This window comes from Mobula birostris, chromosome 15, assembly GCF_030028105.1.
Source record: "Mobula birostris isolate sMobBir1 chromosome 15, sMobBir1.hap1, whole genome shotgun sequence".
NCBI classification, from domain to species: domain Eukaryota; kingdom Metazoa; phylum Chordata; class Chondrichthyes; order Myliobatiformes; family Myliobatidae; genus Mobula; species Mobula birostris.
Window position 1 is genome coordinate 20,788,327 of NC_092384.1, and position 17,357 is coordinate 20,805,683.

General features: G+C 44.8%; 1 protein-coding gene across 2 annotated transcripts in view; it reads right to left on the minus strand.

Annotated features, from left to right (window-relative positions):
- Window positions 1-17,357, minus strand: part of pla2g15 (phospholipase A2, group XV) — a 59,692-nt gene that overhangs the window by 32,215 nt on the left and 10,120 nt on the right. For both annotated transcript variants that reach the window (XM_072279426.1, XM_072279425.1), the window contains exon 2: window positions 5,280-5,436. In XM_072279426.1, coding sequence (XP_072135527.1) covers window positions 5,280-5,436 — 157 coding nt within the window. The remainder of the gene's footprint in view (window positions 1-5,279; window positions 5,437-17,357) is intronic.

The following is a 17,357-nucleotide window of genomic DNA, read 5'->3' on the forward strand; positions in this document are numbered from 1 at the left end:
ATCAATTTTTCAGACTTCCGGTAACTGCACACCCTCCTCTCCTTCACCATTCCCCATTTCTGTTTCTTCCCCCCCGCCTCACCTTATTTCCTTATCTGCCCATCACCTCCCTCTGGTGCTCCTCCTACTTCCTCTTCCATGGTCTTCTATCCTTTCACATCAGAGCTCCCCCGCTTTCTCCAGCTCTCTCTCTTTCACCAATCAATTTCCCAGCTTTTTACTTTACCACTCCCCCCCTCCCGGTTTCACCTATCGCCCACCACCTTGTACTTCTTCCTCTCCCTCTCACCACTGACTCTGACTTCCCCTCTCACTCTGACTTCCCCTCTTCCAGTCCTGATGGAGGGTCTCGGCCCAAAAGATCGACTGTACTCTTTTCCGTAGATGCTGCCTGGCCTGCTGAATTCCTCCAGCATTTTGTGTGTGTGGCCAAGATGTACAAGGTATATCTATCTAAGTGGCCACTGAGTACATCTCCACAGCATAGCAACAGATTTTAAGATAGACAATGGTGAAGACACACCACATCTATGCGAATCAGCAAGGTGCCAATCCCTAATTTTGATAACTGACGACAGTGGTGGTCTGCCCTAACATTAACACTGTGGATGGGCCACATCACTAATTATAAAACCCTCACAGTCAATAAGTTGCTTTCCCCAAGCGCATGGTGACATTTGGGTGAGCAATTATGCCACAGCTTATCTGCAGCTTAATGTGAAAAAGACTAAGGAGCTGGTGGTAGACCTGAGGAGAGCTAAGGTACCGGTGACCCCTGCTTCCATCCAGGGGGTCAGTGTGGACATGGTGGAGGATTACAAATACCTGGGGATACGAATTGACAATAAACTGGACTGATCAAAGAACACTGAGGCTGTCTACAAGAAGGATCAGAGCCACCTCTATTTCCTGAGGAGACTGAGGTCCTTTAACATTTGCCGGACGATGCTGAGGATGTTCTACGAGTCTGTGGTGGCCAGTGCTATCATGTTTGCTGTTGTGTGCTGGGGCAGCAGGCTGAGGGTAGCAGACACCAACAGAATCAACAAACTCATTCATAAGGCCAGTGATGTTGTGGGGATGGAACTGGACTCTCTGACGGTGGTGTCTGAAAAGAGGATGCTGTCTCAGTTGCATGCCATCTTGGACAATGTCTCCCATCCACTACATAACGTACTGGGTGGGCACAGGAGTACATTCAGCCAGAGACTCATTCCACCGAGATGCAACACAGAGCGTCATAGGAAGTCATTCCTGCCTGTGGCCATCAAACTTTACAACTCCTCCCTTGGAGGGTCAGACACCCTGAGCCGATAGGCTGGTCCTGGATTTATTTCATAATTTACTGGCATAATTTACATATTACTATTTAACTATTTATGGTTTTATTACTATTTATTATTTATGGTGCAACTGTAACGAAAACCAATTTCCCCTGGGATCAATAAAGTATGACTATGACTATGACACAGCAAGATTCCTGTGCAATCCCAGTTAACTGATTATTACCATATTTTTGATATGGGACCTTGTTGTGTACACGTTGGTTGCTAAGCTGACCCAAAGCACTGACCAACCCTCATCTCACCAGCTGAATGCTCCCAGAAAATTGCTTTTTGCTCCAGATTTCAGTGAATGCAGTCTCTTGTGGGCATGCTATTGTGGCGCCTGAAGTGTTGTGAAGCTTGCAGGCTGCCCAGCACAATCCTTACTGATCTGATTTGTCGCCAATTTGTCACTGTGTGTTTCAATATTACACAGTATGTGACAAATAAAGCTAATCCCTTTAAAGATTGAAGTTCAGCTTGCAATTAGTGAAATGCATCATCTTCGACAAATCAGATCAGTGAGAATTGTGCTGAGTCGCCACACTTCCAGCACTAACATAGCATGCTCACAACTCACCCACCTGAACAGTACGCCCTTTGAATGTGGGAGGAAACTGAAGCACCTGGAGGAAATCTCTGTGGTCATGGGGAGTACATACAACTGTTTACGGACAGCGGTGGGATCTGAACCCTGATCTTACAGCTGATGTTGTAACAGCAAGATGCTAACTGCAATGCTGCCATCTTCCGCTACAAAATGCACTGCAGTTTGCTCCCCTGACACCACGCACCTCCCAAACCCACGACCTCTCCAGCCAAGAAAGAAAAAAAATCCAGGCACATGGGAACACCACCACCTACAGCTTCCCCTCAGCCCATCATTTCTGGAAGTCCTACAGCGCTGTGGGGCTACCTTCGTTCAAAGGACTGCAGCAGATTTAGGCAGCAGCTCCCTGCACCTTCTCGACGGCATTTAGAGAGGGAAAATTCTCACCTCTCAGAAACAATTCTCAACTGGTTTGGTTCTCCTAAGGTCATGAAAAGTACTAGTTAAGTAAGGTGTATTCTTGCAATTAGCTGTACTGGGGGAAGCGCCTCAGAAGATCTGGGGTCTGACCCAGACTCAAGATCCAAAAGGAAAATAGACAGAAGGAAGCATGTTTGTCCAGTTAGTGCCAATTAATCAAATATAAACACAAAAACAAATTTAGAGGTTAATGGCCACAGCAATGAAATGTACCAGCATTAATCAGGTTAACGATACTGGGTTGTTCCAGCTATGTCCTGTTGAGGTGGTCTGGGAGATGACAGATGGATAGCCCCAGTTTGGGCTGAATGATTGAGGCTATTGTGAACCAAACCTACATGGGCAAGTACACCCAGACAGGGTGTAGCAGGAGACTGCTGGTGAGGAAAAGCAAGAAACAAAACAATCCATATTCTGTCCTAAAAGGTGATATCTCTGCTAGTGCCCTTGCAAATTCTGCACTTGCCTCCCAAAGAGTCCAAGGCAACACCTTGTCAAGCCCTGAGGAATTATTCATCCCAATTTGCCTCAAGAGAGAAAACACCCCCTCCACTGACATCTGTAAAGGGTCCATGACCTCACTGTTGGCTGCTGCTTTGCCTCACATCTACAGACTCCTGAGCAAATACAGATGCACAAAATCCATTTAAGATCTCCCCCATCTCTTTCAGCTCCATGCATAGATTACCACACTGCTCTTCTAGAGGACCTTTGTCCCTTGCTATCCTTTTGCTCTTAATATATCTGTAGAAGCCGTTAGGATTCAACTTTACCTTGTCTGCTAGGGCAACTTCATGCCTTCTTCTAGCCCTCCTGATTTCCTTTTTTTAAAAAATAAGTGTTCTCTTGCATTTCTTATACTCCTTAAGAAACTCCTTTGTTCCTGCTTGCAACTTCTTTTTCTTAACCAGGGTCTTAATGCCTCCTGAAAACCCAAGGTTCCATAAAACCCATTACCCTTGCCTTTTATTCTGACAGGAACATACAACTCCATACTCTGCCTGTGGAATTCTTCGTCACAGGCAGCTGTGGAGGCCTAGGCTTTATGTATATTTAAGGTAGAGGTTGATAGATTCTGGATTGGTCAGGGCATGAAGGGATACGGGGGTGGGGGGGAGACGGGGGAGGCAGGAGACTGGGGCTGAGAGGAAAAATGGATCAGCCATGATGAAATGGCGAAGCAGACTTGATGGGCCAAATGGCCTAATTCTGCGGCTATATCTTATGGATCAAATCTATCTTTTTCCATAGTAACCTTGAAACTAATAGCAATATGATCACTAGAGTGTTCCCCTACACAAACCTGTGTCACCTGTCCCGTCTCATTTCCTAATAGGAGATCTAGTATCACACGCCCTCTATTTGGAACTTCTAAGGAAACTTTCGTGAATACATTTGACAAACTCTTTCCCATCCGCCCTACTTATAGTATTGGAGTCCCAGTCAATACGCGAAAGTTAAAATCACCTACTATCCCAGTCTTGAGAAAATCTGCAGATGCCGGAAGTCTGAGCAAAACACACAAAATGCTGGAGGAACTCGCAAATCAGGCAGCATCTATGGAAATGAGTACAGTTGACGTTTTGGGCTGAGATCCTTGGGCAGGACTGGAATAAAGAAGGAGGGGAGGGGAGGGGAGGAAGAAGCACAAGGTGGTAGGTGATAGGTAGCTACCACCTTCTACTTCTCCTCCCCTCCCCCATCTTCTTCATCTTTCTCCCCCCCATCCCTGATGAAGTCTCGGCCCGAAACTTCGACTTGTTTACTTTTATCCCCCATCGATGCTGCGTGGCCTGCCGAGTTCCTCCAGCATTGTGTGCGTTGCTATCACGCTCTTGTGTTTCTTGTGACAGTCTGTGATCGCTCTGCAAATCTGTTCCTCAAATTCCCATGAATTCCACTCCCGTCACTGTTTCCCTGCTCACCTAACCATCCCCCTATAAGGTCGCTCCTCACTTTCCTTTCTTACCAGATTCTAGAATCTGCAGCCCTTTATCACCTCTATCCCTCACTGCCCAGCCTGTGGCTACCTCCACCCGTTCCTCCCCCACCTGCCAATCTACCACCCCTCGCTTGCCATTTCTTGCCCCATTCCTCCCCATCACGTCTATATACTGGCCATCTCCCTATTCCCTTCCAGGGTCTTGATCCGAAATGTCGACTGTCCATTTCCCTCCACAAATGCTACACTCCTCCAGCAGCTCGTTTATTTTATTTGCCCAAGCATGTTGCTTCTTTGAAGAAGCACCTCAGTTAACCTGAGATTAGTCACACACTAAACCAGCTGTGAGCAGTCTTGGGTCTCTTATCTAAGGAAGTATTGGAGAGTCCAAAGGAGGTTTACAAGAAAATTCCTGGGAATGAAAGGGTTAATGAATGAGGAGTGTGTAAAGGCTTTGGGCCCGTATTCGCTGAAGCTTAGAAGAATGAGGAGAGATCTTATTGAAATCTACTGAATATTGAAAGGCCGAGATGGAGTGGACATGGAGAGGATGTTTCCTGTAATGGGAGAGTCTGGGACCAGAGGGCACAGCCTCCGAAGGGAAGGACGACCCTTCAGAACAGGGATGAAGAGAGATTTCTTTAACCAGAAGCTGCTGAATCTGTGGAATTTATTGCCATAGATGGCAGTGGAGGTCCAGTCAATGAGTTGATAGGTTCTTGTTTAGTAAGGATATCAGAGGTTACAGGGAGAGGGCAGGAGAATGGGGTAAAGACAGATAATAAATCAGTCACGATGAAATGATGGAGCAGATGCGACGGGCCAAACGCCTCCCATGTCTTGTGGTCAATAAGAAACCAGCTTCCTAGACAGTATCATTCTTCCCAGGAGGAACTGAAAATGATACCATGTCTGGCCAGCCTTGTGAATTTGGCAGCACGGAGCACATTCTGATTATGCGGAGTACTTTTTGACCCCTTACCTCATATTGTCGATCCAGCAGTCAATGGCGTAAGGCAGAAGCAGCTCAAGGTTCAGCCACAGAGTGAAGTAATCCTCGGTTTTCTTTGCACACAGGTAGTGAACCACGCTAGGCTTGTTCAGCTTGGCCTCCAGCTGGTTTCCCAGGTCACCTGGAACTGCCGAATTCCAAGACAAAGTTACAACCCAAGAATCGAATCAATTGCACAGCAATCAGCTCACTCACTCTGCCCAAAAGTGCAAAGACACTGACACAGAGTGGAAGGGGAACCTGCCCGAGACTCACAGCCAACACCTCAAGTCTTCAGAGGCCAGCTTTCCCTGCCTCCTCCGATCACAGCACCCAGAGCCCACTGTTGTAGCAAAATCATTCTCACTTTGGTCTACTCATTATAGAGCCACGTGAGGCAACCTCAGCATGTGCTGACGTACAATTGGGAGACCACTGATAGTGATTATAAACACAAATTTTTATCCATTTTGGATTTAACATGGCCTCATCCAACCTTTCCAATTCAACCAGGCGCTTAAATTGATTGAACCTCGGGTCTTTCCCCGCTGTCGGGGTCAGGCCCGGGATGTGCCTCCACTCAATTCTGCAGCATCCAAGTCCAAAGGGAAGTTACAGGCTATAGTTTGCTGTGATCGTGTTTAGTTGTTTCTTTTGTGTTATTGGCCGAAGATGATAGTCGCTGGGCTTCAGCAGCACCATCTTGAACTGGCTGCTTGGGAAGGTGTCTTCGTCACCCTTTCTCCAGAGTACTGGAATAGCTCACAATCTACCTCATTCTGACCTTGCACTTTCCCCGTAACTTATATACTTCATTCTGCACTGTTTTAACTTGAACTACCTCAATGCACTGTTGTAATGAATTCATCTCTATGAACAGTATGCTAGAATAGTCCGAAAGTTACCAACAATTGAGAAATGACTGTGCCCATACCCCAGGCTTTACCAGCTTGAGCTAAGATAATAATAATAATAATAATAATAATTAATAATAAGAGTTCTGGTTGAGATTTTAGCATTGTAAGGATGCGTCTGGGATCTCAGTGAAGGGACCCCTCACCACTGAATTTCTCCAGCTCCATGTGCTACTTATACATGCCAGTGTGTTTTGGGAGCCGCTGGAGAGACCAGGGTCCAGGTTCAGGACGAACTGTCACAAACATGTTGGCAAGTTGGCAAGTGGCACTGGGGCTCCACAGGGGACTGTCTTGTCTCCCCTTCTCTTCACCATTTACACCTTGGACTTCAACTACTGCACAGTCTTGTCATCTTCAGAAGTTTTCTGATGACTCTGCCATAGTTGGATGCATCAGCAAGGGAGATGAGGCTAAGTACAGGTCTACAGTAGGAAAATTTGTCACATGGTGTGAGCAGAATTATCTGCAGCTTAGTATGAAAAAGACTAAGGAGCTGGTGATAGACCTGAGGAGAGCTAAGGTACCAGTGACCCCTGTTTCCATCCAGGGGGCCAGTGTGGACATGGAGGAGGATTACAAATACCTGGGGATACGAGTTGACAATAAACTGGACTGGTCTAAGAACACAGAGGCTGTCTACAAGAAGGGTCAGAGCCATCTCTATTTCCTGAGGAGACTGAGGTCCTTTAACATCTGCCGGACGATGCTGAGGATGTTCTACGAATCTGTGTTGGCCAGTGCTATCATGTTTGCTGTTGTGTGCTGGGGCAGCAGGCTGAGGGTGGCAGACACCAACAGAATCAACAAACTCATTCATAAGGCCAGTGATGTTGTGGGGATGGAACTGGACTCTCTCAGTGGTGTCTGAAAAGACGATGCTGTCCAAGTTGCATACCATCTTGTACAATGTCTCCCATCCACTACATAACGTACTGGGTGGGCACAGGAGTACATTCAGCCAGAGACTCATTCCACCGAGATGCAACACAGAGCGTCATAGGAAGTCATTCCTGCCTGTGGCCATCAAACTTTACAACTCCTCCCTTGGAGGGTCAGACACCCTGAGCCTATAGGCTGGTCCTGGACTTACTTCCTGGCATAATTTACATATTACAATTTAACTATTTATGGTTTTATTACTATTTATTATTTATGGTGCAACTGTAATGAAAACCCATTTCCCCCGGGATCAATAAAGTATGACTATGGCTAAGCTGGTGCAGCAGGTGGACAGAATGGTGGAGTTGGATAGCTGAGTCACAACAGTGCTCCAGCAGGGCAGCTACCTGTTCTTGTGGCCACAGGTAGATAGCGCGATGCTGATTATGTCACTAAACAAACAACACTCAGGGATGGAAAACCTTACAATCCCAATTTCAAATTCTTACTTGGAGAACTTAAAATTAGTTTCATTTAAATATCCTGGAAGTAAAAAAATCATATACAGTGCCTTTTACAACTTCAGGATTTCTCAAAGCACATTTCAGTCAATGAAGATGGCTTACAGGGACAAGGTCCAGCATCTGGCCGCTTGGTGTTCCGACAACAACCTGGCCCTCAACACCCGGAAAACCAAGGAGATCACTGTGGACTTCAGGCATGCTAGGAGCCACACTCACATCCCCATGTACATCAACGGAGCTGTAGTGGAGCACGTATCAAGCTTCAAATTCCTTGGTGTCCACATTTCCGAGGATCTCACTTGGTCCCTGAACTCCTCCATCTTAGTCAAAAAGGCGCAACAGCGCCTTTATTTCCAGCGGAGCATCAAGAAAGCTCACCTCTGTCCCAGGATACTGACGGACTTTTACCGCTGTACCACTAACGGCATACTCACCAACTGCATCTCAGTGTGGTATGGCAACTGTCCCGTATCGGACCGCAAAGCGCTCCAGCGTGTGGTGAAAACTGCCCAGCGGATTATCAGCACCCACTTGCCCACTATCGAGAACATCTACCATAAACGCTGCCTGGGCAGGGCGAAAAGCATTATCACAGATGCATCTTACCCTAACCATGGACTTTTTACTCTCCTCCCATCTGGTAGGTGCTACAGGAGCCTCCGCTCCCGCTCCAGCAGGCACAGGAAGAGCTTCTTCCCTGAGGCTGTGACCCTGCTGAACCTCTCATCACAGCGCTAAGCAGTATTGCACCCATATTGTACTGTCTCAGTACTTTTATATTTGTGTGCTGTAGCACTTACTTTTTATTCACAGTTATTTTGTAAATAACAATATTCTTTGCATTTCTGGTTAGATGCTAACTGCATTTCATTGGCTTTGTATCTATACTCGGCACAATGACAAGAAAGTTGAATCTAATCTACGTTTGTAATTTAAATTTAAAGATAAGTCACTATTGTAATTGAGCCACCAGGACCACTAGACAAAAAGTTACTTCCCCCAAGCTGGCAGGCTGATTAACACCTCCACCCATTAATTTCCCCCCCACCCCAAAACTTCCCTTCATACAATGTCACTTTATGTACATTGTACACAGCAGTCATAACTGTGATATACAACAGTTTTATAGGATTCACTTTTATAGTTTTTTTGTTTTTTATTGTGTTCTTTATGTTTATTTTGTTTTTAATGTTGCATCTGATCTGAAGTAACAATCATTTCAGTCTTCTTTACACTTATGTACTGAAGAATGACAGCATATCATCTTGAATCGTGAGGGAACAGCACTCAATTGCAATGCGATGAAGACCCAATAACACTGGACTACAGAGTTTTTTTTGGAAAATGTTGCTTCCACAGAATTTTTTTTTTTGTTTATGATCGACCATGTGAAGCTGAGCACAAATATAATTTCAGACTACTTGTATGACCTAGGAATTTGGAGAAACAATTAACTTTTATTCAATATAATGCGTTTGATTGCATAATGGCACTGACACTTGGCAAAAGTTCAACTAAGCAAAAATGTTTTGTTGATAATTTTTGTTTGTACTTGGTGTTTGAGGCTTCTCACTTAAGTGTCCAACAATAATCAGCCAGCATTGATGTATTTTGGTTGCCCTGATACCGTTTCTACATGACTGCAATGTCCTGGTGAAACTTTTCACCCTGCTCGTCACTGATGGTGCCAAGATTTGCAGGGCAAAAGTCTAAATGGAAATGTAGAAACTGAATCTTTGGTGACATGTTGCACTTCATGGTTTTGTATGCTTGAAGCACATTGTCAACCAACTGCACGTAGTTTGGCACTCTGTCATTGCCAAGAACATTTTCAACAACATCCTTGAATGTCTTCCATGCGATTTTCCCCAGTCCCACTAAAAATTCTTCAAATTGCCTGCCAATAATGACCTATTTGATTTGAAGACCAACAAAATTGCCTTCCTTAATCTTGGCATCACATATGCCGACTGGAATTATGAATTGAAATAACAAATATAGTTGATTTTTTTAAAAAATGGTGCATAATAGGGAAATTTCATGGTGATTTTCATGATCAGCAGTCCAAAACCCCATTAGTTATACCCAAAAGTATTCAGGAAGCAAAGTCTTCTTTGGCCAGTGTAATCTGTCTGTGACACTGAAGCAACACACATCAAAGTTGCTGGTGAACGCAGCAGGCCAGGCAGCATCTCTAGGAAGAGGTACAGTCGACATTCCAGGCTGAGACCCTTCGTCAGGACTAACTGAAGGAAGAGTTAGTAAGAGATTTGAAAGTGGGAGGGGGAGGGGGAGATCCAAAACGATAGGAGAAGACAGGAGGGGGAGGGACAGAGCCAAGAGCTGGACCGGTGATTGGCAAAAGGGATATGAGAGGATCATGGAACAGGAGGCCCAGGGAGAAAGACAAGGTGGGGGGGAACCAGAGGATGGGCAAGGGGTATAGTCAGAGGGACAGAGGGAGAAAAAGGAGAGTGAGAGAAAGAATGTGTGTATAAAAATACATAACAGATGGGGTACGAGGGGGAGGTGGGGCCTTAGCGGAAGTTAGAGAAGTCGATGATCATGCCATCAGGTTGGAGGCTACCCAGACAGAATATAAGGTGTTGTTCCTCCAACCTGAGTGTGGCTTCATCTTTACAGTAGAGGAGGCCGTGGATGGACATGTCAGAATGGGAATGGGATGCACATATCAAAGTTGCTGGTGAACGCAGCACGCCAGGCACACAAAGTTGCTGTGTGTGTTGCTTGAATTTCCAGCATCTGCAGAATTCCTGTTGTTTGTGACACTGAAGGATCACTTGCTGAAGCTCCCCTGCCCTTTCCTTCAACAGAATCATGGTATCTTCTCCATCTGCCAAGAGAGCTGATGGTCCATTATTTCATGCAATAAATGGCACTCTCAACACTGCTGGAGATTATGGAACTTGAATACCTCAGAGGAATTAGTGCTTCTAACTGAACCTCGGCTCACTGGTCATGCAGTGCATAAAGCTGGCACGTTACCAGACAATGAGCCTGCTGGAGCCGCACATTTATTTCCTATCTGGATTGTACTTTGCGTTGTGTGTTTATCATGGGTAATTTGTCACGTGCGTTGGGGTATGGTAGAAGCAAACGAGTACAGTTACATATTCACACTTTGTCTTAGTTTAGCCTAGTTGAAAGAGGATGAGCCGGGGGAATGGTAATTTTTTGTTGTCCACTTAGTTATGCTAATAAGAACCCTAACTACGTTATTTTCAGTATATCGCTAATTTAGTTTTGTTAGCTTTTTATCTCTACAAGATTGTCTGTCTTTGCTGGGTTCGTAATAAAGGATCAAATGCACTTTTTTTGACTTGGAACTTAGTTACTTTGGGTGGGTCACACAGTGTCAGCTGTCGTACTCAGTCTCTCAGCGGTTTTGGTTTGTTTTCAAGTAACCACTACAGACTCGATGTATTTTTGGCAGAATGCAATCATTAAAATCACTTTACCTTGTACTTCACAGGTGACAATACAATATTCCCAATGCAAGTAACCATAATTCATTAATACTTTGTCAGAAAGGAGTCAGACCAGGGTTGTATTACCTTTTACCCACATTTATAATTCATATTCTGACATTAAATTTTATAAAGTTTTTGATAGCTGACTCACCCAATCCTAATTTTGTGGATTAAAATTGAAATATTTAAAGACATACAGTCTTAATCTTGCAAATTTAAAAATATTCTGCCTAAATCACAGTCAATCAGAGAGATCCGTCTACATTTTCCAGAGGTTCAATGTTTGAGCAACCCCTTCTGACTCTAATCTCAAAAGCACAGATCCCAGGAATTCTTCAGTTTGATCAGACAAAAGTCGAACGACGAGTCAGCAGACAAAATGGAGCTTCTTGAAGTGGTTTAAAGTTTAAAGTACATTTATTATCACAGTATGTATAAATTATACAACCTTGAGTTTCAGCTCCCAACAGACAGCCACAAGAAAGCTGAAAGAACCCATTTAAAAAAGACCAACAAACACGCAGTGCACAGAGAGAGGGAAGAAACCCACAAATCATGCAAACAATAAAAGCAAGCAGCAGCATTGAGAACGAAAGTGAGTCCAGAGACGCGAAGCCCACAGCCTCAGCTTCAGATCATCACAAAGCACAGCAAATCACTGGGAAGCTCGCAGACGTGAGGCCTGGAGCAGGCTCACAGGTTCAGTGCTGTGAAGAGCGCAGAAAGCGTCATGGAGCAATGAACAGAACTGGCCCGACCCACACCTTCCGTCCCAACAGAATGCCTTTTCAATCCATCTGGTCCAGCATTTGATGGGTTACTTCCCTTGCACTAGGACCTGGGCCCTGTCACATCGATATGCTATGGGCCCGCACCCCACTGCCACATTCCAGCTCGTACCCGACCCTTCTAAATTGGTCCCATGCCTGGATCGATCAGACCTCGCTCCCAGTTTAGGTGGGACGGGCACAGAAACTCCTCCGTTCTGACTCCATCTCAAAACAAACCACTTGCTTCACAAACCAGGGTGGATTGGAACGACTCAGCTGGCCAGCTTCTACAGACTAGGCAAGGTATTGACATCTGTGTTATTGAAACTAAGTGAATGTTTGAGTTGCATTGCTGGCAAAGGTCAAATCGAGAAAAAGTCTGGATAAGTTCATTGGCTTCTGGTAATTCTGGGGTATAAATGACTGAAAGTAATTAAGTCTCAGTATTAACACAGTTCACAAAGGAAGTCTCTTAAAGCCCCTGCTAGAGATTTCCACACAGAAATCAACACCCAGCCTCAGTGGGCTAAGCTAAGAATCATTTTTCCCCATGTTCCTTTAATTATGCTCCTCAACCATTACTGATGATGAGTTTGTACACAGAGCAGGAAAGGCATTTCAACTCCTTTTGGACCTTTACCTCAATTTGTTCAAAGTTCAAAGTAAAATTTATTATCAGAGTACATCCATATCACCACATACAACCCTGAGGTGATTCTTCTGCGAGCATACTTATCAAATCTATAGAACAATAACTGTAAACATCAGGAACTGTAAACACACTGCAAATGCAGATATAAACAAATAGCAATAAATTACGAGCATGAAATAACAATATAACAGAGTTCTTAAATGAGCGTAGTTATCTCCTTTTGTTCAAGAGCCTGATGATTGAGGGGTTGTAAACATTCTTGAACATGGTGGTGTGAGTCCTGAGACACTTCTACCTTCTACCTGATGACAGCAGCAAGAAAAGAGCATGGCCTGAGTGGTGAGGATCTTTGATGATGGATGCTGCTTTTCCATGGCAACATTTCATGCGGGTGTGCTCAATAGTTGGAAGGGTTTTGCCCGTGATGTACTGGGCTGAATCCACTACCTTTTGTATGATTTTCCACTCACAAGGGATTGGTGTTCCCATACCAGCCCATAATGCAGCCAGTCAGCACACCTTCTATCACATATCTATAGAAGTTTGCCAAGGTTTTTGATGATATGCTGAACCTCTGCAGACTCCTGAGGAAGTAGAGGCGCTGTTGTGCTTTCTTTGCAATAATATTTATATGATGGGTCCAGGACAATTCCTCAGATATGGTGATACCTAAATATTTAGAGTTACTGACCCTCTCCACCTCTGATCCTCTGTTGATTACTCATGGACCTCTGGTTTCCCTCTCCTGAAGTCTACAATTAGTTCCTTGGTCTTATTGACACTGAGTGAGAGGTTGTTGTTATTATTATATCACTCAGTCAAGTTTTCAATCTCCCTCACGTATGCTGATTCATCACCCCCTTTGATACAGCCCACAGCAGTGGTGTTGTCAGCAAACTTGTATGGTGTTGGATCTGTACTTGGCCACAGTCATAGGTGTAAAGCAATTAGAGCAGGGAGCTAAGCACACAGCCCTCTGGTGCACCTGTGCTGATGGAGATTGTGGAGAAGGTGTTTGCCAATCCGAACTGACTGGGGTCTACAAGTGAGGAAGTCCAGGATATAATTGCACAAGGGGGTATTGAGGCCCAGGTCTTGGGAGTTTACTGATAAGTTTTGAGGGGATGATGGTGTTAAATGCCAAGCTGTAATCAATAAAGAACATTCTGATGTATGCATCTTTGCTGTTCAGATGCTCCAGGGTTGTGCAAAGAGCCAATGAGAAAGCATCTGCTGTGGATTTGTTGCTTCAGTAGGTGAACTGGAATGGAATCCCAGACACCATTCAGACAGAAGCTGATATGATTCAACACCAGACTCTCAAAACTATTCAACACTGCGGATGCAAGTGCCACAGGGCGATAGACGTTTAGATACGTTACAATGCTCTTCTTGGGTACTGATACTATTGAAGCCTGCTTGAAGCAGACGGGTACCACACACCACTGGAGCGAGAGGCTGAAGATATCTGTGAACACACCAGCCAGTTAGTCGACACAGGTCTTGAATACTCAGCCAGGTATTACGTCCTGAACAGATGCTTTCCTTGGATTCACTCTCTTAAAGGCATTCCGCACATCACCTTCAGATACTGAGACCAAAGGGTCTTCGGGAAACACTGGGGTGCACAGTGGTTCTTCCCTGTTCTGGTGGTCAAAGTGAGCATAGAAGGCATTGAGCTCATCTGGAAGCAAAGCTCTGCTATCCGCTATGTCACAAGACTTAGCTTTGTAGGAGGTTTTGGCATTCAAACCCTGTCACAGCTGTCCAGCATCCCTCATTGATTCCAGTCTAGTCTGGAAACTCCACTTTGCCCGAGAGATGGCTTTCTGGAGATCACACCTGCACCTCTTGTAGTATTCTTGATCTGCAGACTTGAATGCCTCTAATCTCGCTCTCAGCAGGTTTCGGATTTCATTGTTCATCCAGGTCTTCTGATTGGGGAAAACCCCGAGTGATTTTATGGGGTCACACTCATCTACAGCTGTTTTAATAAAGTCTGTAAGGACCCTGGTGTGGTCATTCAAGTCCTCAGACGAGTCTGTGAACATGGTCCCGTCCACTGTCCTGTCACCGTTCCTCGGCCTCCCACCACCACCTCTGCTTGCCTTCATCTCTGGAGCTTTGCTGTTTGGGCTCTGTCTGAATGCAGGTAGCAGGAGTACAGCTAAATGACCCAACTTGCCAAAGTGCAGTCTCGAGGAGGAACGATAGGCATTCCTTATCGTAGTGTAGCAGTGGCCTGGTGTGCAGGGACCTCTGGTGAACAGGTTCCATGCTGGTGATAATTGGGCAGCCTTTTCTTCCGACAGGCCAGGTTAAAGTCATCGACTATAATTTGAAATGCACCGGGATGGCTGTTTCTTGTTTATAGATAGCATCGTGCATTTTCACAAGTGCTTGCTTATAATCAACCGCTGGTGGTATGTAAACTGCAGTCAGGACAACGGATGAGAACTCCTGAGGCAAACAGAATGGTCTACATTTAATCGTTAGTTGTTACAAGTCAGGGGATCAAGAATTCGACATAACCCCAGTGTCTGTGCACCAACGAGAATTGACTAAAAAGCATACGCCATCACCCCTTTCCTTACCAGAATTCGAGGTTTGAGCCGCTCTGAAAATATTAAAGCCTTCTGGTTGGATAGCTGCATCCGCATGTTTAATGCTAACCAAGTCTCAATGCAATGAACAATTGAGATCGGCCTCTGATATAACAGTCTTCCCCGGAGATCGTCGATCTTATTTCCAACTGACGGTACACTCACTAACAAGGTGGTAGGCAGAGGAGGCCTCATCCCCCTGTGCTTCAGTCTAGTCCTTATAACAAAAAATCTCTTACGTATTTCCATTTTATGCAAAATATCACTTGCAGATCTGCTGGGAAGTTAACTTTGTACCCAAGGTCAACTATAGTTGGGGCCCAGTTCACTTTCAGTGGAGCAGAAAGGCCGCGGACTCTGAGCACAAGATTCCATTCCAGACTCCCACCTCAGGGCAGTAAGGAGTGACCATCACATGTACTGTGGGTGCAGCCATCTCTGGAATGGAACTCTAAACCAAGACTCTGCCTGGCCTCTTGAGTGGAAGTAAAAGACTTCCTGATAGAGAGGGAAGGATTGCTCTGGGCATCCTGGCTGTTATTCACTCCCCAATCAACACCAGTAAAAATAAATTTCTGGTTAACAGTTTACTGAAGTACCCAGGCTTGCAGCAGACACACAGGAAAATGCAGAACTTGCCTGTTGCAGACTGAAAACTTGGATACTAAATACAAAGTAGAGAAGCCCCACCCTCCTGACACTGTGTGATGTACAGCAATCACTTTCGAAACCACTCCACAAACGCAATAGCTGGGAAATTGTAGGCAAAGCCCCACCCCAGACTTTGCTCACCATCAGAACTTTGAAAAACATTTGGAACTTATTAAAAAATTTCTTAACCAAATGGAAAAATTTTAAAGAATTAAATCACTGATGCAAACACATCTCCCCATGACTTCAGAGGAGAGGATTCGCTATACAACATCAGCGCAGACTAGACACAGGTACAGCAGCAAGGCGTTCTGCTAAATGTGGGGAATAGCAAGCAATGCTATGTGATACAAGTATCCTAGAAATCATTGAAGCCTACCCGGCAAGTCAGAGACTTGGGAATCTGGAACTTCTCGACATTAGGGTATATGACAGAAATTCCCTGTGGAACTGCCATACTTCCCAACAAATTGTTAGCAAAGTTAACTTGCAACAATCTGCTCAGTTTCCTGGAAGAGCGAATGACGAGCTGGACAATGTTTGGGTTATCCATCATCTATAAAGGTACCAAGATAAATAGCAATTTTCTTCTCCAAAAAATTGGATGGCTTACATCAACTTCTGAATAGGCAAGAAGCAGCAACTTAGCTGGCATCACACACAAAATGCTGGAGGACCTCAGTAGGTCAGGCATTATCTATGGAGAGGAATAAACAGACCCTTCATCAGGACTTGGCCCAAAATGTCGAATATTTATTCCTCTTCATAGATGCTACCTGGTCTGTTGAGTTCTTCCAGTATTTTGTGTGTGTTGTTCTGGATTTCCAGCATCTGCAGAATCTCTTGTCTTTATGATTTAGCTAGCAAATCTCTGTCTATATATACCTCGTGCTCTATATCTCTCTCTTTCTCTCACCAGGGGTGGCTAATGTAACCCCACTTTTTAAAAAAAGGAGGGAGAGAGAAACCAGGGAATTATAGACTGGTTAGCCTAACATCGGTGGTAGGGAAACTGCTAGAGTCAGTTATCAAAGATGTGATAACAGCACATTTGGAAAGCGGTGAAATCATCGGACAAAGTCAGCATGGATTTGTGAAAGGAAAATCATGTCTGACGAATCTCATAGAATTTTTTGAGGACGTAACTAGTAGAGTGGATAGGGGGAAACCAGTGGATGTGGTATATTTGGATTTTCAAAAGGCTTTTGACAAGGTCCCACACAGGAGATTGGTGTGCAAACTTAAAGCACACGGTATTGGGGGTAAGGTATTGATGTGGATAGAGAATTGGTTGGCAGACAGGAAGCAAAGAGTGGGAATAAACGGGACCTTTTCAGAATGGCAGGCAGTGACTAGTGGGGTACCGCAAGGCTCAGTGCTGGGACCCCAGTTGTTTACAATATATATTAATGACTTGGATGAGGGAATTAAATGCAGCATCTCCGAGTTTGCAGATTACACAAAGCTGGGTGGCAGTGTTAGCTGTGAGGAGGATGCTAAGAGGATGCAGGGTGACTTAGATAGGTTAGGTGAGTGGGCAAATTCATAGCAGATGCAATTTAATGTGGATAAATGTGAAGTT